Source organism: Hakea prostrata, chromosome 7, assembly GCF_041222555.1.
Source record: "Hakea prostrata isolate BN-2017 chromosome 7, UWA_Hpros_2, whole genome shotgun sequence".
NCBI classification, from domain to species: Eukaryota; Viridiplantae; Streptophyta; class Magnoliopsida; order Proteales; family Proteaceae; genus Hakea; species Hakea prostrata.
Window position 1 is genome coordinate 9411185 of NC_142606.1, and position 24492 is coordinate 9435676.

General features: G+C 38.0%; 3 protein-coding genes across 6 annotated transcripts; 1 reads left to right on the forward strand and 2 right to left on the reverse strand.

Moving 5' to 3' along the window:
• The first annotated feature begins 559 nt into the window (after window positions 1-559).
• RGTB1 (RAB geranylgeranyl transferase beta subunit 1) lies at window positions 560-8822 on the forward strand. Of its 4 annotated transcripts, none has more exons than XM_089161906.1 (11): window positions 561-882; window positions 1254-1352; window positions 3927-3981; window positions 4097-4247; window positions 4629-4745; window positions 5537-5603; window positions 5911-6059; window positions 6832-6965; window positions 7051-7149; window positions 7258-7333; window positions 7997-8821. In XM_089161906.1, exons 3-11 carry the CDS (start codon window positions 3928-3930, stop codon window positions 8089-8091), a joined length of 942 nt encoding a protein of 313 aa, XP_089018032.1. In that variant the 5' UTR covers window positions 561-882; window positions 1254-1352; window position 3927; the 3' UTR covers window positions 8092-8821. The 4 variants fall into 4 exon arrangements, with proteins under 4 accessions (XP_089018034.1, XP_089018032.1, XP_089018033.1 ...); XM_089161907.1 differs by having other exon boundaries at window positions 1268-1352; XM_089161908.1 differs by lacking the exon at window positions 1254-1352 and having other exon boundaries at window positions 560-882; window positions 7997-8822.
• A 2532-nt stretch (window positions 8823-11354) lies between these two features.
• Window positions 11355-13925, reverse strand: LOC149009548 (AAA-ATPase At4g25835-like). Its single transcript, XM_089164321.1, has one exon. The coding sequence runs from the start codon at window positions 13417-13419 to the stop codon at window positions 11893-11895; it is 1527 nt and encodes a 508-aa protein (XP_089020447.1). The 5' UTR covers window positions 13420-13925; the 3' UTR covers window positions 11355-11892.
• A 2741-nt stretch (window positions 13926-16666) lies between these two features.
• LOC149009549 (Integral membrane Yip1 family protein) lies at window positions 16667-23397 on the reverse strand. Its single transcript, XM_089162337.1, has 4 exons — window positions 23194-23397; window positions 22243-22828; window positions 17226-17300; window positions 16667-17065 (listed from the first exon to the last, which is right to left on the reverse strand). The coding sequence occupies exons 2-4, from the start codon at window positions 22738-22740 to the stop codon at window positions 16805-16807; spliced, it is 834 nt and encodes a 277-aa protein (XP_089018463.1). The 5' UTR covers window positions 22741-22828; window positions 23194-23397; the 3' UTR covers window positions 16667-16804.
• Window positions 23398-24492: the final 1095 nt, after the last annotated feature.

A 24492-nucleotide genomic window follows, 5' to 3' on the forward strand; every position in this document is an offset into this window, starting at 1 on the left:
ATGTACTTTATTTTTAAATATGTGGTAGAAAAAAGTATATTAAGAGGACAAAGTAGAGCATCCCAACTCGCACTCATTCCCCTCGACTGTAGAATAGTTGTGGAAGTTTATGAAATATTCTATATGTGTTGGGTTTGTTTGAATCAACTTAATCAACTTAATCGCACCTCAACTACACTTTCTAGCAATAACTTTATACATAAAGGGGTTAGGATATTATTATAACGAGGGGATTTTGCCTCTATTTCTAATTCTTAAGTTTGTACAGTAATGTTAGTCTTTATCAATGAATTTACAGGTGAAGTTGTGGTTGCTTTTTTTTATTTTTATTTTTTAAATATAAAATATTAAGGCTTTGTTTGGTATGCGTTAACAGAAGAGATTGTAAAAGAGAGAGAAAAGACTAGGTTTCAGAATGCGTTCTATACGAGAATCGTAGAATCCATTCCGAAAATACATAATAAAATCAAGCCAGAAAGGGATTAAAACTGAAGGGGTATGAATGTAATTATAATTTGTTTTTTTTACTTCCAAACGTTTTCTTTTTTAGAAATTTACAAAATCTAACCCTGATTTTTTCTTTTCCATCGGCGATCTAAACGACGACGACGACAGACTCTTTCACAACTCTCCTGTTCCTCCTGTTCCGATCCGATCTCCCAACGGTTCCACAACTGTCATATTCCCATCCGATTCCTAGATAGCTAACCATGCCTGGATATCTTATGGTCCTTATCTCTGTTCAAAGAAATCAAATGCCCTGATGGAGTAATGGGCAGTTGGGATTCAGAATTTCCTGACCAGAACAGAGTAGGTTGGCCTCAGAGATGAACAGAAGGAGTGGAAGCAGCTAAAGACCCTCCGTTGATCTAATGAAAAGTGGTAAATAATTTATATTCAGAACGTTAAATCTTCTCCTCAATCGGGTTAGTCTTCAAAACCCTTTATTTCTCAGATTCATCTCCTTGCAAAGCCGCATAGATCAGATTCAAAACAGTTTTGTAGTGTCTTACCTCATTACCTCGTGTGGTTTCAATGAAACGCTGATTTCAAAAGTCATCGGAAAACCTTATACCGAGAGGTTTTCTAGGGCCGGTGAATGAAAATTTGGGATTCGTCGGTTAGAGGCAGGGATATAATTTTGTAAATTCTAAAATTTCAAACCTATGAATGTAAAAATAAGTTTTTGTATTTATATATATATATCCCTTGTCCTTTAGTTTAGAGCCGTCCGATTAACACTTGCCATTTAGCGTTTCACGAGAAGGGGCTTCACGAGAGCCGTTGGAGACACACGGCATTTGCAGTCCTAAATTAGCGCATCTATTCTAACGAGGAGTCAAGCCTTTCAGGTGAGCTTTTCTTCGCCTTCTTGCTTTTTCTTTAGTTCTTTCTTCTTCTGTTTATTGGAGACGGGAGATGGAGAGCCAATCTGGTCTAGAACTGCCTACTTTTTATCCAAGAGTTCTCTTCTTGTTTCTAACTGAACTCCATGTTTTAACTAATTTATTTCTGTATTTAGGAGTCTTCATTGCAATTGCTTTCTGAGTTGGAAATTTTTATATTTTAATGGTTGTCCAACAGCTTGTCCTCATTGCAAGATCTGAAGGGTTAAAGGTTCTCTATTTTGGTTCAATGATCTTAATTACTTTCAAGCTGTAGTCTTATATATTATCTTCTCAACTAATTTATAGGGTCAGGGCTCTCAAGTACCAAAGTTCATTATCGACGTCGAACTTCCTTTCCAGCAGGGAGACTTAAACCTTTGTTTCTGCTATTGAATCAGATTTCTGAATCAAATCTTAATTTCCTGGGGTAGGCAATGATTGAATTGGATATCCAAAACGTCATTCTAGGCATTACTTCTGCTCGATTGATCTCCGGATGTTGATTTCCATCCCTGTTTTGATTATGGAATCAGATGAACCCTTCTCTTTCACTTGCAGTGAAATATCAAATTCCTATCTGAAGATTTGGGGATTTCATCAAAGAAAAAAATTTCTGGGATTATTTTCTTCGCTGATTTGTTGCTATTTTCTCGTCTCTCCCTTATATGTTCTGTTGTCTTGATTAATTAATGGGATTATTTCCATCCCTGTTTTGCTTTTTCTTGATTAATCCAATGTTTATATAAATTCGTATATTCTCTGACCCATATTTCTTCTTGATGATATTTTGATTCCTGTTGTCTGTTTGTCTGTCTGTTTTCCTTATGTTTTTAGCTTTTCCATCGTGAAATTCATGTCTTAGCCACCATTTTAATCTTTTGGCTATTTTGACCTGGTTAATGATAGATGGCAGTGAATGGTAGCCGTAGTAGCGTCTTTTTCTTCTTTTGTTGGTTTTAGGGATGCGGGTAGGGCAGATGTCACGACCCCAGTTTTCACAGGCTCGGTGGAGCCCACATTATGGACATTTAACTAGGGCACGTCACAGTTCCTTCCTTTATCAACCTGTTTATAACTACAAAAACAAAATGCTAAACTAAACATTCTCAAGAACAAACAAACAACATGTTTGACAGTTTGACTCATAAACATATGTACACAATCTAAAGCTTTGTTATGTTTACATTTGATCTTTCAACAGTGTCTAGTAAAGTACATACAATCTCAAAGAAACATATACATTTACAGTTCAGTTAAACCAACATCAGTTGCAACAAAAAAAAAAAGAGTTTTCATCTTCAACTTTAAAGGTACTGTCAGGTGGCCTAGTTAAATGTCCATAATGTGGGCCCACCAAGCCTGTGAAAACTGGGGTTGTGACAGCAGATGTCTGCTGCGAACATGTTTGATTAGATAATCATAGTTGACTTCTGTGGTTCTCATTGATTTGATTATAACATTGTTTGTGGACTTTTTCTACTTTAGGTTTCGGCATTATGTCAAAATGGTTAGTTTGTAAGATTTGTTCTAAATTAATGGTAGTCCTCTATGAACTACTTTTGCACAAGTGTACCCAAATACTTGGACACAGACAAAAAGTGCACCAGCATTCCTTTTAAATTCTAAATTGACAATGGACCATTGTAGATCAGTTTGAGTCAGCTCCAGAAACTTTCTCCATCTTTCTCTTTTAATTCTGAAGTCATTTTAACAATTGGCTTAATATAGATCAGCCCAAGATATGACCTACCCATCTTCTGATACCTCACTCCCATCAAGTGCGCATTAATTGGTCACACTCTTTTAATATTCTGAGTAACAAGTAGCCATGATTCAAGTCAATGAGGACTTATGTCAATCAAACAGGAAAAAAATTTAGTGCATATACCCAACACACTGCAATAACTATTATTGTCATTCCGTCTACAAATTTCACCTTGAGTTTCCATGTATCTATCTAAAATTGTTTTTGTACTAGCCTATTACACTGAAGTTGTGAAATTGATACATTGTTTATTATGTTATGAATGAAATTATTTGTGACATTAATAAAAGTAGTAGAGAAAGTGAGACACTAGTTTAGGAGTTTGGGAACTATTGTGTAAGAGGAACATTAGAATGATGACCAAAAGTACAAACAGAAATGAAAAAAGGGCTAGACAGCACAGATTTAATGTGGTTGACACTTTAATTCATTGTGGTACATCTACTGCTAATGCTGAAGATTCTACACTATGTAATGGAAGAAACTTACAATGTAGATCTCTTAAGAAACCCCCAAAAAAAAGCACTGCAGGCTTTCTTCTCGAAACCTGGAGTCCGGGGGAAAAAAAACCCCTAAATCTCACTGTTGTTTCTAAGAAAATGGTAAAACATATAAAATCTCGTCCATCAGGTTGGGTCATACCTTACCCCAGAGGAGATTGGGCTCCAGGTTAGGGTTGATATTACCATCACAGAACTTATGGTTACCTATCAGTTTTGGGGCTTCTGTTCCAATTTAAAATTTTGAATGCGCTTGTCTTCTTCAAATTTCAGAATGGGGGAGCTGGAAGTGGATAAACATGTCCAATACATTCTATCTGTTGAAAAGGTTGGTACTATTAAGATTTTTATGGTCATTTACCTCCATTCTTTAAATTCAAAATTCCTGCTGCTAAGAAAATCTCATACATCAGATTTTTAACTTACAGTAATTTCGTTCACAGAAGAAGGATGATTTTCAATCTCTGGTGACAGAACATCTGAGGATGAATGGTGCATACTGGGGACTGACCACTCTTGATCTTCTCGGGAAGCTTGAAGCTGTTGATCAACAGGAAGTTGTTTCGTGGGTCATGAAGTGCCAAGATGAATCTGGTCTCTCTACAAATTGATCCAGTTTAGTTTTTTTTCATTTATAAGTTTAAGAAACAGGTGTTACCAACATTGTAGACTTAAAAAGTAGTCTGCAGACCATGTTGTCACTAGTGTTGGGATCCACCACTTGATAGGTCTGAGGTCTTGTGTAGTGGTAATTAACACAATTTGATGAACTGTTAGCAGATTTATTTGTTGTTTGTTTTGTTTCTATTTTCAGTCAGGATATGGCACCAGTAGTGTAAAATAAGCTATTTTTATTATTTGATTCAATTTGAGATTTCAGGAAACATCAATATGTTATTTATCAAGCTACCAGAAAAGAGAAAAAAAAAAAAAATAGAAGAATTGATAGGTTTTGGTATTTTGTTTATTATGCAGGCGGCTTTGCTGGTAACATTGGACATGACCCCCATGTAATGTACACGTTGAGTGCTGTGCAAATATTGGCTCTTTTTGACAAGCTAGATGTTTTGGACATTGATAAGGTGTCAACTTGTATCCTTCAGGATGATGTTTTATTTAGCTTATTGCTTATTTGGATATCTTTTCAATTATTCCATACAAAGAAGTGTAGTATGTGTTTATTCCATATAAACCAAATTATTGTAAGCGTTTGAACAAGTTTTGTGGGAATGGGAATGTACCTAACTTGAATGATGTTAAATGGCTTTAAATAATTATGTATTTCCATTTAAATTTAGTGTAAACAATGCATACACTACCCTCGTATGCATACATCCTCTCTCCTCTCTAATTACTGATATGTACCCCCATAAAAACATTTCTGACCCCCACTGAAACTGATGCTTGCACCTCTAGTGTACTTGATGCTCATCTATGAGGCGAAGCTTTTTGATCCTTCTCCAATTAAAAATTTATTTATCTTCATCTTTATTATATATTTATTTTAATGAATGTTTATAATTTTTGGGCAATTATTGATGGGAAGTGTTCTCTGAGAAAAATGGCGTAGAGGAGCGCAACGATAAGGTGCAAGGGAATTGTTTTGTACATAGGAGGGTGGTGAGATCATTTCATGTGTGAGGGTTGCTGTTGTATCTATGGGATGCCTTTTCTGTTGGCTCTGATAGCAAGTTCTGGCTGGCCTTGAGTTGTTACTCCAAGTCAGTATCTTGAAATAAGGAGCAAGAAGGGAGGGACATAGCTGATTCCTTGTTGGAAACATCAACGTTTAGTTTATAATTTACTTTATTTTCTTGGAGCTGGAAAAAGAAAAGAAACAACAAACTCATTACATTTGATGTTTGGCTTAACCTTTAAGTCAGATGTAGCTGGATTGCAGAATGAAGATGGATCCTTTTCAGGGGACATGTGGGGTGAAGTGGACACCAGGTTCAGTTTTCTTCTTATCCTCTTCTCTAGTCAGTTTGCACATTTTTTTGTAATGCAGAGTCTAAGTAGCCTAGCATTGCTTGCCTGAAAGACCTTGCTACTTAAACATCAAGTAACGGCAAATAGCAATAAAATATATTATACAAGTAATATCATGAAATAAAAACTCTTGAGACTTGCACATCTATGGTCACCTGTTCTAATGCTTTTTCTTCAATTCTTCTTCCCTTTGGAAGAAATTCAGTTACAAATATGTATATACCCTGTTTTATCCATTTCTTCTGAAGAATTTATTCTCAATCTGTAGATTCTCTTATATAGCTATGAGTTGTCTCTCATTATTACATCGTTTGGAGAAAATCAATGTGGAGAAAGCTGTGGAGTATATTGTGAGATGCAAAAATTTGGATGGTGGATTTGGAAGCATACCTGGTGGAGAATCTCATGCTGGACAAAGTACGTGTTTTAAGTTTATGCCATTATTCTTTTCTGAGCTCTGGATATTTTTAGTAATTTTTTATTGTAACATGTGGTTATCTGCAATGACTGTAGAAGGTCAACTCTTTCATGTTTCTCCTATAATCTTTCTTAAATGATTGCATTGTTAAGTGAGGACTTCCTTGCTGCAGGCAGTCTTCTACTATATAAACACATACACCCCCCCCTCTTAAAAAAAAAAATCCAGGAATGGTAGAAACTTTTTGAACATAGTTGACAGTGATGCTTGATATGCATTTGAATATCTCAAAAAGTATGTAATTTAAGTTCCTCCTCATAGGTTAAATACAACCTCACTGTGGGACTGTTTGATGCTTAGATTTTGAAGAGTAATTTCTATTCTGATGTCTCTTTGTATCGTACATGAAATATATCCTGTAGATGAGGGGTAAGTCAGTTGTAAGAGTAAGGGTGAAGCATAAGTGTATGATTCAGGTGTAATATAATGCTGTTGATAAAGCAAGTAGGAAAAAATGAATAAGAAATTAATGATAGAAATAAACATGTGTTTGGGACCATGTTGAGCTAGTTTACAGGCAAAAGGGACGCTGCAGTGTCTAAGAAGTCTATAGATGTGTGCACATGTATCGTTCAGGGATGGATTTCTTGCTGTGAAAAACCAAATTATTTACTAGTGTATTTTCTTGCTTTGGAAGTTCAGATACAAATGGCTCTGTATTTATGTGGTAAAATCAGGATAAAGACTTATGGATCTTTCTTGTGTTTGCAGTCTTCTGCTGTGTAGGTGCCCTTGCGATAACAGGTTCTTTGCACCAGATAGACAAAGACCTTCTTGGCTGGTGGTTATGCGAGCGGCAAGTTAAATCTGGAGGTTTAAATGGCCGTCCTGAGAAGCTTCCAGATGTGTGTTTTGTTGAAAATCTGGGTTTTATCTTTGTTCTCCCTCCTTTGAGAACTTAATCTTATGGATGATGCTGTATTGCTTCAGGTCTGCTACTCATGGTGGGTTCTTTCTAGCCTGGTCATGATTGATAGGGTACATTGGATAGACAAAGAAAAGCTTTCAAGATTCATATTAGACTGTCAGGTTTTTCCCCAAACCCAATTAATTATTCTTCTAGCTTTCTTTTTAACTTTATGCTAGCATGGTTTCTTTCTGAAGCTGTACTCTTCTAATATAATTGTTGATGTGCAGGACAGAGATAATGGAGGAATTTCAGATCGACCAGATGATGCTGTTGATGTTTACCACACTTATTTTGGGGTTGCTGGTATAGAAGTTCTTTGGTTTTTGTCTTTTGTTACTCATTAGCCCCATTATAGGAGTGCTCATGTTAGATGATAAGCTGCAAGCCCTGCAACCAGTAGTAACCTAAGCCTTTTTCTTTCTTATTCATAAAGGTTGCTGCCCATGAATATATGTTCAGTGATTCTGGAAAATTTCCAGTCAATAAATTATTCTTGCAATCATCCAACGATATGCTTGTTTGGCTAGAAATTCTATAAAGGGTGCTTGTTCTTGACTGGACAATGAGCCCTTACTTGGCTCCCAAGTAATACACATGTCTGCACATTCACCTCAACAGATACATAATGTTCAGATCTTGGCATTTCACAAAAGGGAGTCTCAAAGACTCCAGCCAACCACTTTTCCTGAGTTAGGGTTGGATTTATCAACTCCATCAATAAACTAATCATGTACATGTCAAGTATATATCATCCCGAATTACTGAGCTTTTTGGTGGTTCCCGATCCGATCTATTACCACCCCTAATGCATGTTGCCAGTCAGGGGGTGTAGGCTGCATGTGATTTCACTGCCTGCTGCCTGAGCTACTTCTCAATCTTTATGTGATCAATGTTTTTGTTTGTATGATGTAGAGATTTAATTCATTGGCTTTTAAAATGTCTTCATGCTTCTTATGGTTGATGCAGGACTCTCACTTTTGGACTATCCAGGGTTGAAAGCCATAGATCCAGCTTATGCTTTACCTGGTGATACCGTGAACAGGATTTTCTTCAGAAAATGAGGTTTCTTGTCTCCCAGAAACTATGTTTGCAATGAATGAAGCAAGCTGAATCCAAAATTGAGATGGTGGTAAAAGCATCTTTCTGCAAATCCAATCATACTTCTGCACATGATCTCTTGAAGAATGACTATTGCCAAGTGAGCTGCAACATAAAGATGCCTGCAGTATAACATTGATTTGTATGAATCACCATTTTTGTTTGGGACTTCTGAAAACTATAAAAACATGCAAATAGATGCTGGTAGATCTGTATCTTTTCTTCTTTGAAGGATACATCTGTATAGGGATGGCATGTAGCTCTCTTTTTGAAGCATGGTGAGCGTCTAGTGAACCATGACCTAAACAGCATCCTTTGCTGATCTTTCACAGTCGTATCTATCAGATTTCATGTCAAATTGGATTCTATTCCAAACAAAAGTTGTTTATTTACTGGCAAAGAGACCACTGTCTGTTCTCATCCCTGCCGCAGCACTGGGTCAATGAAAGTGCACGAAGAGATCAACATGGATGAAAATTCTTATATCAGGGAAAGGATGAGAATGTCATGTTGTGTCATGTTTGGGAGTTGGCTTGTGTTAATCCCCAAGTAAATTACTCAGATGTCATGACACAAGTTGGGTTTTTTGTTTTATTTTGGAAAGTAGGCTGTGATGTTACAGGTTTGTCAAGTTAGCATATTTGAAATAAGAAGAAGTCTTAGCGACGGACAATAGGGCATTCAAACAAAAAAGAGAAGTCCTGAGCATGATCAAGATTTTTTCTTATTTATTTTGGGCATATGGAAAGTAATGGTAACAGTCTGAGCTCAAGGATGTGCTAAGGGTGACTGGACTCCATCGATCCAACCCAATTCATTCGTTGAGGTATTCCTTGCGCAGCCATTCTTATGGGTTCCTTGTTCATCTATGTCTCTCTTACACAAAAATTAAACCTTATCCTCTCCAAGAACTAAAGCTTATCTTCTCCAAGTACTTATCTTCTCACCCTTCAATAGCAATGGAAGCAAAGAAATGCAAAATACAGCTTGGCTCCCTCCTTCAAGGGATAGGGCTCAACTCGTGCATCTTGGTTGACTCTGGTGGATTGGGTTTCATTATAAGGAATTCTAGGGTGACAATTGGCTGCGTCTCTTTCCTCTGATTTTCGGGTGTTGGGTGGGCCTGGCTTAGGGGGCTTCTCAATGTCTGGTGGGCTTTGGTGGGGGCGGGGTGGTTGCCACCCTTGCCACCGCTGGTATGCGGGGTTCCTTATCCATTCCTGTGGTTAGGCATCAATTTCTTGGCCTCAATTCTTAGTTGTGTGTTTGTTTTTCTCCAAGGGAGACTCGCTGTCTGCTCCCGGCTGGTGGCTGTCTCTGTGCCGGGTTCTTGGCCGGTCCCTTCTTGGTTTCCGCTTTGTCTCGGTGTTTGTCTTCTTTGGTTGTGTTTGATTCCAAAAAAAAAAAAAGCTTATCTTCTCCAAGAAGTGCAGCAACCCCTTGAAGTTGCTCAGGGAACATCATAGACAAAGATATTGATGTGAACGGTGATTTTTCAGATTGAAAAGATTAGTTGGCGCCCACCACAACTCAACCCAAAAAGTTGTTCTCTACAAAGATCAACAAGAAATTGTTGTCCCCAAAAATCAAGTTGGCTTGTGACTTGAGTCAGGACAGAACCGTTAGCTGGTTCTAACAGTATTGGGTTTTGGGGTTGGCTCTCTCCTTTCAGACCTGGCTGCCCTAGTTATTACATTCTTACAATAGGTCCCCTACATATGGCTTCAGTCATTGCTGGTATTTGAAAATTTACTACTGTGACCACTTTATGTTTGAACCATGCAAAACCCTAAAAATGATACCTAAAAGATCTCCAATGCCAGCAACTTGTTGGATGACTAATTCTTGGTTTAATACGAGTTCAAAACAGGTCATCAGAGAAAACGAGTGTTTAATCTTATAAACAGTAAAATGCGGCAGTTGAACGTATTATTGAAAATATATGTTTGGATCAGCCAAAAAAAGCCCTGCTTTATACGAGCTTTTACCGAGTAAGACTGGAACTAAAAGATGAATCCACTGATTTTTCCAGAATGGAGGAGTAGATAAACGCATGGGACATCAGATGGAATTCATTAAAAGTGGTTGATTCAATCCAGATGCTTCACATGTAGGTTTGGTTCACCACCCCCCTAAAAAGGTCCCTAGAACCTTTGTTCCTGTATAAAGTCATCTAAGCTTTGGCATGTAGCGATTGTTGAGGACAATCATATCTGTAGGGATTTTGCCAGCTTGGTTGAAAGTACATGAGATGAAGAAAACCTGCAAAGGTGTTGTCATGGGATTAAGACACATACATATATTAAATAAGATTGATGAGAAATTAAGAAATTTCTCTTACCATGATAAATTGAAACTAAGAAATTTCTCCGGCATGGAATATTGAGTTGTTCCTGCTGAAATGTAAAAAAATTCGGTAGTCCGAACAGAAGAACTCTTGTCAATGCAGGGTTGTTTGATTGATAAGACCATTACAATGACCTCGACTCTTATCGATGGCATATATAATAATCTCTATTCTCTATATATAAAAAACTTTCTTATAAAAAAAAAAAATTCAAACATGATAAGATTAAGTAAATAGATCACACCAACTAGCTAGGAAAAACAATATTATGAATAAGGCAACCAGATCAACCACTAGGGCCAGTTATTTTGGGTGCTTCAACCACCTAATTATTGGATATTTGACTAGCTCTTCATATACTTCAATTAAATAAAACCCAAACTAGTTGGCTTCGGTTATGGGAAAATCTCAGAGTTTACTTAAAAAGATTTGCTGCCAATCTTTATCTGTGAAATTTTTTTAGCTTCTCATAAAAAGAAGAAATTTCTTTCTCTTTTACCATTAAACAGGCAGCCCCACGTTTTTTTCTCTTTCACAAACGTTGTCTTCATGGTGCCGCAAAATCTAGCTTTCCAACCCATAAAGTGAAAAAGGATCCCCAAAGGTGTCTAGCTTTTCTCAGTACAGAAATAAGGCACATCAGTTCCTTTTCTCTGCAAATATTCTCTTCTTCCACACCATTCCCTCCAAAAACAAAAAACCCAAAACACTATTCTTAAGTTATATATTTTCTTGTGGCATACCTAGTCACACCTGTAATTTTTAGGTAAACTGAATTTTTTTTTTTTGGGTAAACTGAATTTCAATTAGCAAGCTGGCAAGAAAAAACAAGACATCCTGAGTACAGATTTCAAGAAACCAAGGAGCGGAAGCTATAGAGTCCTCCTAACTACGGACTGAGCCTTCCTAGCTTGACAATCTACTACAGAATTAGCCCATCTAGACACAAAGCGAACCGACCAGTCACACCTGTAACTCAAGTGTCTGAAAGAGCTCTCAAAAAAAGTCCCCACATGGAGACCAATAGACCACAGAAGCACACCAACAGATAGCTCTGCAACTATTTGTGATTGTTAATCTGGAGTTTTGAGGACTGAAATACAATGTCATTGAAGATACTCAAGAGGACTCAAGGACTTTTATCATATGACAACACTTTCAACAACATTTTTGAATCAAACAGAGATGAGAACATATCAGCTAAAAACGATGAAAAAAGAAGGGAGGTTTCTACTGTTACCGCACATTCTGCCTAAATCCTTGAACAGTAACACTTACTTTAACTATTTCTCACTGTGAGAAATACTGCCTACCACAACCAAAATTTGAAATTTGGAAACCCAAACAGCCCATTGTCCACTTTAATCCTACATCTTATCTCTCTCTGTACAGGAACAAATTCAGTTGAATCCTCCTATCAGTTAAGCTTTTCTTTCAGATCTTTATCTTCTTCCTTGCCGCACTTCTCCGGCATCTCACAATTCTCTTCTGAAGATTCCAATGTCCTCTTCTCCTGCTCCTCTTCTTCCATTTCCGTCGACTTCTTCTCCCTTGCTGCTCCTCTTGGACGATTCTTTTCAGCTCTCTTCTTCAATTCCTCCAATAATTCAAACAGAGCTTTCACCTTATCGCGCCTGTTCTTGAGCAAGACCTCACTTATGTCAGCTGGAGTCATTCGGGCTTCGTCAATTACCTTCTGTAATTTCATCAATATCCCATCTTCCACATCTCCATCATCAAATCCCAAGTAGTTTTTCAATAAGATCTTCAATGCAGGGAAAGAACAGAAGCTCATATGGATATGCATATCCATTCGCCCACTTCGCAGCAATGCAGGGTCAAGCTTCTCTATGTGATTCGTCGTGAACACAAAAATCCTTTCGCTGCCACAACAGGACCACAACCCATCTGTGAAATTAAGTAAACCTGAAAGCGTAATCGAATTTCCACCCTCCTCACCAGACCCTCGCATGTCTGGTAACAGAGGATCTTGGAAAGCAGGTCTCCTTATGGATGGAGGTCTAACCCTATTCGTAAAATTGATCGAGCAGTCAATATCTTCGATCACGATAATTGATTTTGACGTCGTCTTCATCAGTAATTTCCGAAGATCCGAATTGTTGCTAACTTCGGTGAGCTCAAGATCATAAATGTCATAACCTAAGAAGTTAGCCATTGCAGCGATCATACTTGATTTACCAGTGCCAGGAGGACCATATAGAAGATAACCTCTCTTCCATGCTCTCCCAGTGTTCTGATAAAACGATTGACCATCAGCAAAATCTCGAAGATCAGCCATTATTTCAGCCTTTTCTGCAGGGTCCATGGCCAAGGTATCAAAAGTACTAGGGTGCTTGAATGGCACAGCTTCCCATGGATGACCCCTCGAATCAAGAGGTCCACCTCGAGAATTTGTATAGAGGAGTCGATCTTGATTCTTTCTTCTGATCTCATTGGCTTTCTCCATGATGTAATCAAGATAAGAATCAAGAATCAAGGCCTTGTCTTTCTTGTTGATTCGAAGAGTGAAGCCTCTCTTCTCGTCAGGAACAGGTCTCCAAGCGTATGTCTGAGATTGCCTCTGTGTGACCACATGCTCCCATGTCGCTGTAACGCCATTGAATTTATCTACCAAGTAATCGTTGTTTGAGAGCCCAAAGGTGAAGGCACTCGAATTTCTGGCTCGAGTGAGGCTCAAACGGTTCCCTGTGATTGAAGCAGAGCTACTAAGGTAGAGCTGAACTGCATTATACAACTCATTTGTGTTGACACCATCGATCTCTGTGATGTCAAAGTAGCAATAAGAGGAGAACCATCGGAAGGTACGACAAAAGAGCTTCAGAAGGGTAAAACGAAGCTCGGGCGGGAATAAAGAGTGTAGGATTCCCTGAGAAAAAGCCAAGACACCTATCAATGAAGCCATAGATGTCCAAAACTCCTTCATTTCTTTCTCTTTAATTCTATCCGAGATGGATTTCTTGCAGAGGGATTAACAAAGGGTCGGAAAGTTTGACGAGAATGGGTGAAGCTGTAAGAAGATTTAAAGAAAAAAATTGATCATTTGAGGAGGGGGTCTTGAAAATGGGTTCTGTTAACTTTCACCTTTCTGAAAGCTGCTATGAAGATTGAGATTGAGACTTGAGAAGGTGTTCGGGAGAAGGTGTTCAATGCAAAAAGGAAAAACTTTAAGGGAAAGTGACGACTGCTTTAACACAAGGACGAGATTGGCTGGCAACAGAGAACATGAGTGGATGTAATCTGCAAAGATGAACCCAAAAAGAACGAAACGTGAATTCAAATAGACAAAAGAAGGTGAGAAGGTAACGAGATGGGGCCAAAGGTTTTTTTTTTAAAGGCTAATCAAGATTTTGAATCCTTTGATTCACAGGACTAAATGCTTCCCTCTTAAACAGAAACTGTTTCCACTTAGCCAGTGAAGAGCTTGGATTGTGAAATCTGAAGGGAGGATACTTCAATATTTTGGAAAGACACAATAAATACTTACCGAAAATTAAAAAAAAGGAAAAAGACAATAATGTGGCTGGAAATTCAGTTTTTTTTGGCAGGTCAATGAATTATGAAAACTGTTATTCATCACCAAAAAAACTGAAATAGTAATTTTACATATGCAATATCTTGTTTTTTTTTCCCTTTTTTGGTAAATATGCAATATCTTGTAAAGAGACAATAAATGAGGCTGAAAATTTAGTCTTTCTTGGGCAGATCTTTGAAAAATGAAAACTGGAAATTCATTACCAGAGAAAAAAAGGAAATAGTAATTAAAAATGGGCATGTGCTAAACCAAATTTAGCTTGGAAAGATGATATGGCAGAGCCTCCGCTGGTTAAACCTGACTGACTGGTGAGTGATTTACAGTGCAGACTAGGCCAATCCATTGGTGCTTGGGGTTGGGACTTGGGACCCTTTCTGCCTTTTCATTAGATTCTTTTTTCGCAATCAAACAGCTTTTTCTGGGACTTTCTTTCTTCCTCTGTTTTCTGGTTTTCTGCTGCAACATTTTTAACCTATGACCCTTTGAAAATCCTTTTTGTGAGGCTTATGCTCAACCACTAGCGTTTCTCTGCTTACAGCCTTTCTTGTTCTGAGAGAGAAGATCTGCAAAGGATTGGAAATCGTGTAGCAAATATGGAGAAAGATCTTGTCATGATTCTCCTTTCTCTCCCTTGTTGGATTCTAGCCCCTTCTGGCCTTCTCTCTCTCTTCTTAATTCCATATATTTTTTCTATAACAGCCAATGTTCCACTCTTCCAGCCAACTTTTGAGGCTTAAATATTTGCTTAGTGGGTTATGCCTTGAAGGCTTGAACGTTTGGACAACACGAACTTCATCTTGCTCTGCGGCTCTGCCATTCCAATTTAATTACTGATTTCGATTTTTTAAGCTTAACCCATTAAAGAACTGTCTTTTATGTTGTAAATAATTAAGTATTCAGTTAAAAATTGATTAATCTCCCATTAACTAACTATTCATTAAGCATTATCCAGTGCATTATCTCCAAGAGATCCCACCTGTAAGTTTTTGGAAGGATTGGCTCAGTCGTCCCAATGCTTGGCTCGTTTATCCCCAGAATCCTTCTTGGGTTTCTTCTTCATCTGACGCTCTCATCATTGTCCATATACAAAACCCCTGCAGGTAAGAAAAGCTCAACTAGCAAGAAAACCTCATGTAGACTCCAATACACTGATAGAGTATGGTCCTCCCTAATGGCCATATCAGACATTCAGAGCCATCTGCTGCCGTACAAGTTACAACTTCAGATTCACAAACAAAACAGGGAAGAAAACAACAAGCTTTAATTGGCACATTAGAGGTATCTGAAGGATTCTGAAGAAACTGACTTGTTTTTGCTGCACATGGTCCCAGAAAATTGAGATAAAAACAAGCAACATGGGAGAGAGTGACATTTCCTTGCCTTGCACAACACACATATGAATAGCCTGAACTTCTGATCTGATGTGTGACGGTGAAATAATTTGAAAGCAAAAACACCTTGTTCACCATTAATAAAGATTTAAAGATCATTATCGAGATCAGATAACTGCAGAGCCCTCCTTATCTTTCAAGTTTTACACTTGTATTTCTGGTAAGGTTCCAAGTTTCTACATTCAACAGCCAAGATTGATGAAGGATAACGGGAAAACATTACATTTGAACCCAAAACAAGGATAATGGGAACTTTCCCAGGAAAATGACAAGTTTCTTTTTCTGGTAGAAAGAATTCTGTTTATTAATACCATACCTTAGTATCATGTCAATTTTCAATTGATGGATACCTGATTCAATGCAGTACATTAAACCATGTGCTAGGCTATCAGCAAGTCCAAGCATCATAAAGTGGGATATGCCAAGTGTCCCACCATGTTCCATCGAATTGCAAGTAGAGATGTACCATATAATAAATAATCTACAATGGCAGAAAATTTGGATAAAATGCAAGGCTAATGGAGATTTAAAAAGGTTTGTTGACTTCAGTAACTGACCTTTGGCAGAACTGGAGGCATTGGTTTGTTCATAATAACTCCTGGCTTATATTAAATCGATTTGCTTGATGGCTCGATGACACTTGCATATTGAATTCCAGGTTGTGGAACCACTTAGAAGACAGAGACAGGGGCAAGTGCCTATTTCTTTAGTTGCAGTTAGAAAGCAGTGGATTTCTTGTATGTTCTACAATAATGTTCTGTTATGTTTTCTTCTGGTAATCTATTGAGCTAGAGCATAAAGACGACCTTAGCTTTTCACTCTTTTCAATTCCATTTCTTCTTATTTTATTTGGTACATAGTTTTAGTTTTCTGTCCCCAAGTGCCGGTGTACATTCCCGTATGCCCTTTTGTCTTTTTCAAAACAAAAAGCATATTTTTTTCCCCTTCTTAAAAATACTGGGGAGAGGGGAAAAGAACAAAGATAAACACAAGCCAATCCTCAAAAAAGTGAAGTTCTTTTCTTATAATCTATTAATTCTAAGTGGGGGCATGTGCATCTAAGAGATGGTGAAAAACCTATGATGTTAATGTGTATGTCCTCATTGGCCACCATATGCACCAAGAGATCACAATCCACACCAGAATGGGCGCCAACAATGAATTGATCCACTGACCAACCTAACCTCAGACATGTACAGCAATTGAAAATGCCATTCTAATACAACTGTGTATAAGGACAATTCAAATTCTCCAAACTTTAAGCTAATCAAAAATTGGAAACAAAACAAGAATTCACACATGGGATGTAAAAGACTAGCATGTCAAATGCCACTACTTGAATGTGAACTTCAACGGTTGATATGATCCATTCCAACCATAATGCCTTAATCGATGGCAATTATCAGAAAACCAACAGATACATACATAAGGAAGACCGGATAAAGTGCCAGGGCCTTTCTTCTTGGGTTGACGGCTGAACTCATAAACGGATATGCAGCCCAGGAGCTCCATGCCAATGTTATAGCAACTACAACCAGCTTCAGGATCACATTGTCTTTCAACATGCAGATCAGGGCTCCAACATCAAGAGGGAACAGGCAGTAACCTAGAAGGCTTAGAGACTGGAAGAAAATAATATGTCCACCCTGAAACAACAAATAATTATTAACAAGTTTCTATGCCCACCCCGAAACAACAACTAAGATAAAATATCACAAGGTGCAGAATACCACCAACCCCCAAACAACCCCCCCCCAAGAAAGAAAAAAAGAAAATGAACACCCAAGAAAAGAGAGAGATGCATACCAGGAGCAGAACATTCAGTGTCAGAATTACAGCACCAGCAGCAAGGAGTGCAAAAGCAACTGCAAAAACTTCAGACTACAAGAAAAACAAAAAGAAAAAAAACTCAGAAAACTATAAATCCTGAGCATTCAGTTTTAGAATCATAGCACCCGAGGCAAGGAGTGCCAAAACAACAGCAAGAACCTCAGACTACTAGAGAAATAAAAACATAAAAGGTGGGGGGAAACACTCAGAAGACCAAAATTATGAAAATACTAACATTTTCATCAATGAGGGTTTTTTTTTTTTGGGGGGGGGGGGGGGGAACCAAAAGTTTCCATAGCACATAACAGAATGATATATTCCCCCCCCCCCCCCCCCCCAAAAAAAAATAATAATAAAAGAATGATATATAATCATCAAATACTTTCAAAGGAAAATTATCATCCTTCCAAGAGAAAGCTCATCCAATGCAGAGAAGATTATCACATTGAATCAAAGTATAACTAGTTTTCACCAATTATCAAACATTTCTCATTTTAAGCATCATTTCCATCTGTGAAATTTAATTTTAAAGCATACATACCAGTTCATTCTAGTCACTTTCTTTTACATTTCGTATAAAGCACAAATTATTGTTAATTGAATTGTTTATGACATACAACTTCCATTAATATTGCATATCACTTCACTTTGACATTTGCAATAATGAGTAAGCGGCACCAATTCTATCAGCTATATGGTATTTAATTTAGAACAGCTCCTTGAAATCAATTTTGGCATGAAAGCCTGGCCTTCACGATCTAATGCCTATCCAAAAAATACCTGAAAAGCAAATCAGCAGACTTACCAACTACTGCATACCAAAGATGAGGTGTTTTATTCCACTTCCATGCACAGCCAAGTGCCAAGAAGAGAACCATTATACTTAACTAGGCACAGCAACTTGTAGAAGGATGGATCCGTAACGTTACCCTAAACCAGAGAGTAATAGTCCCCAATATGTTCAAGCAACCCCACCACCCCCCAAACCAAAGTACAAGAGTAGGAAATTAAGAATATAATGCAAGTTCAGAACTCAAAAGGTTATGATTCTAGCCAAACCAGACTAAAGAACTTGCTCAAATATGAGCTGAATGTTTAAAGTTTGTCCAACATCTGGTGGTGCAATCAAAAGATATGACAGCAGTTCCCAAATCAGAAACTAGTAGTCTGCAGATCTACCCATTCATCAATTGGTACTCAAACTTGGATCAAATGGAGACCATGACTGGCTAAAGATTTGGTATAATTCTAAAGGGTACAATGGAAGATATGTTGATGGAATGGAATTAGAATATTATACAAAGGTAATGGCCGTGGAGCAGTCCAGCCAACAGAATGGGCTGAGATTGGGATAAACTGAGGTGGCTGATAGGGTGGACCTATGCTTCAAGATCCAGTCATCAAGCTTCACTGGTTGCAACAGAAAACAAATCGCAGGAGTAGCAATAGAGTCACCCAACTGGTGCAGCAGTTGCAACAGCAGTTCTGATGACCATTCACAAGGTAGCAAGTTGCAATAACTTCAGTGACACAGCAAAAGGAGGGCTTGGATGCAAAGGGAGGAGACGAGGGAAGATAGGATAAGGAGATTGAATGGGCTTTGTAACCCTGGGTCTCTCACCCATGGCCATCTCAGTTGTTGGAACATGGATCACCATAAGCAATGGTAATATGGCCTGCAAATCCAATTTCTCCAAAGTCACTTGCATTATGATGAAAGTGGCCTATTAATAGCTGACCGAAAACCATCTAAATTTGAAGCTAAATTGAATTTAGAAACTACACTTTAAAATCAATCAACAATGCAAATTAGAACTGACAATCATGATAACTACCAAGGGACTGCAAAATTAGCATTCAAACTTTGCATTTGGGTCCCACAAAAATCTTATGGGAGTATGTTTTCCAAGACAAACATGGGCTGTAACACTATTCAGTGCTTTGGCCTTACATGGAAAGGGTATTTTATTGAAATGGAGACTGAAATTTGACATTATGGTCAGTCCAGACCATTCCCCAATATCCAATAGTCAGATTTGCCACATCCTTGAATGGAATGAATGAAGTAGGACGCCAATACCTATAATCTTGGTCCTCAGACATGATTTTTCCGTCAAGCTACCACCAGTGCTTCAAATACTTTTTTAAGGGGGTTTTGAATCAGACGAGGATGATCAAAATTCTTCTTTTTCTATTGGCCACAGAACGACCGACCTAGGTAAATCCATGAGCTTAATATTCCTTCCTATTCTTAATAACCATCTGAACACTGATTTGTCTTATGACTCATCAATCAGAATAATGTTTCGAAATAACTGTCAAGGCGCAAAAGCCACTTTAACTCAGATCAAGCATGCATGAAGAAAAGGAAATATTCTTCCTCATTTTGCTCAGCCAAAAAACTCAAACAGCCCAAGACTCCAATAAACAGCTCATAACAATAAAAACTCCTAAGTATCCACAAGTCTGCCCTTCATTCACTTTGAAGCATTGTATAAATAACAGCATTGGTTCACTCTGGAACTTTCGATGACTCTCCTCTATGGAAGCATGATCCATTAGGTACAGGAGACATCTAAAAGACAACTTAAATGCAGTTTCTTTCTTATTCTTTTTTCTACAGAGTTACTATCTTATTATGATCCTATTTGAGTTTGCATCATTTTGTTTGTTCCTTTATATTTTTTTAATTTGTTGTTTCTTCTGTGATCCATGTAGCCCCTATCTAAAGTCGTTGTAAACAACTAGAACAAATATATTGTCACATTTTCAATAACTTTGAACTTGCCTCATTTTGGTTCCAGAGGTTGTAGTTCAAGCAGAACTCTCTTAAGAATGAAGGGGAGATTTAAATCTCAAAATGGTTGTCAAATGAAGATTTGCTCCCAAATATAAAAGGCAGTTAATACTTGAGACCATGACCCTAACCACTGAGCTTAGCAAACTTAGGCTTACCAAACCGATGCAGGTAAAAGGTACTTTCAAACACCAAAGAAGACACAATAGTCAACCCAGTTACCCAATTAAGTTGACTCGGCCATTAACTCAGTTTATGTCTGATTCACCTGTTTATTGTTCAGAAGTGAACCCGCAACAGTCCTTGCACAACTTTTTCACATTCTATTTGATTTGTCTGCTTCAATTAGCTATGTATAACAGTTTCACTATGTAGAACTCTACTATTTATCTACTTAATAATGAGTTCACAATAGTTGGAATTCTTAAGATTGCTGTCAACTTTTTTTTTTTGGGGTGGGGGGTTGATTTGGTTTTCTTTTAAGTTGTCACTACCTATTTCTTATTAGCTGAAGAGTTTTCCTAAACCCTAATGATTGAAGTCTACTAGCACAGTCCATTTAAGCACTTGTAAGGCTCAAATTCCCCATTAAGCTGTTGAGGAAAATTCTAGCCTATATGTAAGGTGGTGATTCCCACATCATATCCTCTCTTCTTTTTCCTATCTGATTTCAACTACTTTGTGCTCTTTTCAATTGCTGATATTTAGCAGTTTGAGGTTAGTAAAACCTTATGACTTCAGTTTTGATCTTGAGTTGCTATTTCTTAACCCAATTGTAACATCTGATCAATGTTTCATGATCCCCCATACTCTTTGGATCTACATCTACTGCTGGTCTGCTATTTAAAAAATCCTACCAACAGCAGGAGAGTTGCTAAATTTCAGAATCCAACCCTAAGATTAATTTGAGATTTTGGGGTCCTTTTCTTTCATACATGAGTAGTCTCCAACTAGTTTTTTGTTTTAGTTGTGGAGTTCTTGTAGTCTCCCTGACCTGGGTAGCTAACTGCTGTTATGAGTTTCCTATTTCCAGTAAGATTTGTTCAGACTTTGGAATCCAACCTTCAGATTTGTCTGAACTTTTGGGATATTATTCCTCTATATGCCTGTCTGATTGGCATTTGTTCAGAATCTTATTAACGTCAAAGTCCCTGATTTTGTTTTCTTAGGTTTCCATTAAGTTGTGTATATTTCCATCGTCTACGTTCTCACTTGTCGGTTGGTTTTGTGAAACCTAGTGTTAGGTGGATTTAAACCCCATCAGGGCCATAACTTACAAGTACTCAATAATTCAGATATGTTGGGGATACATGAAACATGAAGTTAATGATGTTTTTCCGTCCAAAACAGTTGCATTAAATGGCTGATATGGCCCTTCCAATTGCTTGGATAGATAAGGCCTCAAAATTTAAATTCACCAAATGTCCAATTTTCTAAGCTACAACAAGTGCAAAAAACAAGTGCAAGAGGCACTGGTTAAATTTCTTCCCTTGCAATTGTAGATATTTTTTCCCTCTATTTTAGAATACAAAAACATCAAATAAAACAGGGAATTGTTTGCCTCATTTTAGTGGTTTTGAACCTGCACCAGTTGAACAGAAGTTGGGAATAACAAGTTGGCATTGTTGGGACAAACCAGGCTGCCACATGGCAAACTTAAAGCCACTCCTAGAAGTTTCGTGGTACAAATCAGCAATAAAGTTTTAGGATAAATAAATCTATTTTTTGGAGGTCAAAATGTTTTATTATCAAAAGCAGACTTTACAAGTTCACTTAACACAATATTCCCAGTTGCACTGAGTCTTTGGATGTTATTTCTTGCTGAATTTAGTTTGAAGTAGAGGAACTATGGATAACAAGATTGACAATTAAGATGCAATATGGCAATATATATGGCCACTCAGAAGTTTCACTGCGTGAATTACCTACAGATCCTCTTTTTTTTTTTTTTTTGGGGCACATGCTCAATTTCAAAGTTTACTCGAAGGTGCACCATCAGAATATACCATTAGCATCATGTGCAAAGACTACTTTAGTAGAGGAGAAACAAATGAATTTATGCCCAGCACATCTGCAAGTATATGCAACAGCATACTTGACATATCTTTCAGATATTTGACAACCTTTTGAGAAATCATGGCAGCGTGGACATTAGAATTAATTGGTCAAACAAGAATCTAAATGTGCATAACTCACCTTCTTCACGGATGCCGACCAAGACAAAACAAGACCCAGGAAGACGATGAAGAAAAATGGACCCCATAAATCCCAATCCCGCATAGCTTTCCCAGGGTCTTCACGAAATGGATTAGGGAACACCACAAGCTTCAAATTGCTAACAATTCGAGACAAATCTCTCTTCACGGTATCCCACACAGGCTCTGTCAAGGTGTTGGGAGGCGAACCAAACCCACTTGGAGATGAATTTTGGTGAGGATTCGACTGAGGATTGGGAGGAGGCAAGGCAGGAGGAACAGGAATAGCAGAAGACTTTTGCTGTGGTGGAGGAAGAGGAAGATTAGATGCTATAAACGGAGATGAAGAAACAGGAATGGAAGCTCTGGGAGGACTCGGGGGTCTCGCAGGAAGAACTGTAGCAGGCCCACTTTGGACACTAGCATTAATAAGGTTCTCGATCTCATCAATATCTGACTGAGAAGAAGGGTGAAGTGGTACGGTATCTGAGTGTGACATCTTCCGAATAAGCAAGCTTCTCCTAATCAAATCAAAACCCGAAAATATCTCCAACCAAAACCCCAAATCCAGACAGATTTAACAGAACCTGTAGAAACATAACCCAAATCGACATAAGAAAGTCAAGCAATGAATCCGATTAATCCAACTGCAAGTCAAATTGAGATAGATAGGGAAACAGATCTCGAGCGAAATTCAGATTAACCACATAAAGATCCTCGGGTAAAAACCCATAATAGCAGAGAATTGATATAAAGAAAACATAACTGTAAGATCCAGCTGAAATGCAACTATAAATTTTAACACCGCAACAGAGAATCAAGAAATTACAGAAAAGATCTAATGTTTCATGCCGTGATCCCAAATAAGCTCAAAAATGAGAAGAATTGACGAAATGACGGATTCTATCAACATTTCAAAGGTAAAAATTATCGCAGAAACGAAAGAGATTACCAGGAGGAAGAGGGGTTAACGTCGCCTGCTTGGACGCAGAGGCTATCTTGGAACTTCCATGAATATCTCGCGCGTTGTTTTCTCTTTCTTTCCTTTTGTTCTCTTTTTTTTTTTTTTTTTTTTTTTTTGTTCTCCTTCCAAAACCACCGAAAGACGTCGAGCCGAAGGAACAGAAACAAAAGAACAGGCGCACGGAGAGAAAATCAGAAGAAATTATAAAAAACCCTTTCTCATTGGAAACTTTAGGCCGTGCTTGGAAGTCTAGAAAAGAAAAAGGGGGAGAAAAAAAATTCTTTTTGTTTAGTTGCATTTAAAAAAGAATGCAGTAAAACAGTGAAAATTCGGGTAAGATGGTAATTTATGATTTAACATTAAACCAAGGGTGATAAAGGAATTCTGATCGAGACAAAATTCCCATTAATTTTTTTTTTTTTTTGATAGAAAAGAAAAACTTTATTTATTTAACTAAAATCCCCTTTGGATCTTACACAGTTACACATTATAGAGTCAAAAAGTAAAATTCAAGTTAAGAAATGGGGGGATAAGTGGCACAAGAAACAATCCTGTGAGATGGCCGCGGATTTAACAAGTGCATCAGCTGCAAAATTGGCTTCTCATGGGGGTGTAGGTGAAGGAACAATCAGTAAAGGAGGTGGCTAGTCTGAGGATATTGGAGATGAGGTGTGAGATTTTCCAATTACCACATGATGAGAGTTGCATAAGAGAGGAAACCAGTGATTGGTTATCACTCTCGACTTGAATATGGGGGATCTGGAAGTCGAGGGCAAGGCAAAGACCATGGCGAATTGCTTGTGCTTCGGCAATGAAAGAGTCCTGATAGCCCGTGCCTTGGTCAAAAGCAAACACAACCTGATGAGAAGAGTCGCATGCGACACCACCAATGCTTGATCTTTTTGGATTTATAAAGGATCCTTCCTAGAGGTGGAGGTTTCCATCTAATGAGTGGGCTAGTGTTCTTAGGGCCTAGGGGGATAAAGAGTGGGGGGAGGGGTGAATCACTGTGAATGCATGTATCGCGTGTTGTAAACGCATCATGACATCCTAAAGCTTGGGAGGTTTGGAGGAATGAGTAATCGTGGTGTAATATGCCCAAAGAGCCCAAGGAGCGATAAGGGAATGAAGAAGTTGCTGTCGGTGAGGGGAAAGGCAAACAGAATAGGTGACAAGGGCTTGAAGTTAGAGGTCAAAAGGACATGAGTGGTCCCATTGGTGAAAGTTAAAGGTATGCCAGAGATGGGATGTGAAAGGGCACAGTATAAAGAGATGATGTGCCGAGAA

Excerpts from the sequence above, each read along its gene's own strand:
- LOC149009548 (XM_089164321.1), bottom strand. The coding sequence starts at position 13,419 with ATGAAGGAGTTTTGGACATCTATGGCTTCATTGATAGGTGTCTTGGCT.
- LOC149009549 (XM_089162337.1), bottom strand. The coding sequence starts at position 22,740 with ATGTCACACTCAGATACCGTACCACTTCACCCTTCTTCTCAGTCAGAT. Across the intron at positions 17,301-22,242 it reads GGTCGGCATCCGTGAAGAAG|TCTGAAGTTTTTGCAGTTGC; the intron begins GTGAGTTATGCA and ends TTTTTCTTGTAG. Across the intron at positions 17,066-17,225 it reads CACTGAATGTTCTGCTCCTG|GGTGGACATATTATTTTCTT; the intron begins GTATGCATCTCT and ends TTGTTGTTTCAG.
- RGTB1 (XM_089161908.1), top strand. The coding sequence starts at position 3,928 with ATGGGGGAGCTGGAAGTGGATAAACATGTCCAATACATTCTATCTGTT. Across the intron at positions 6,966-7,050 it reads GTCCTGAGAAGCTTCCAGAT|GTCTGCTACTCATGGTGGGT; the intron begins GTGTGTTTTGTT and ends GTATTGCTTCAG. Across the intron at positions 7,334-7,996 it reads CACTTATTTTGGGGTTGCTG|GACTCTCACTTTTGGACTAT; the intron begins GTATAGAAGTTC and ends TGGTTGATGCAG.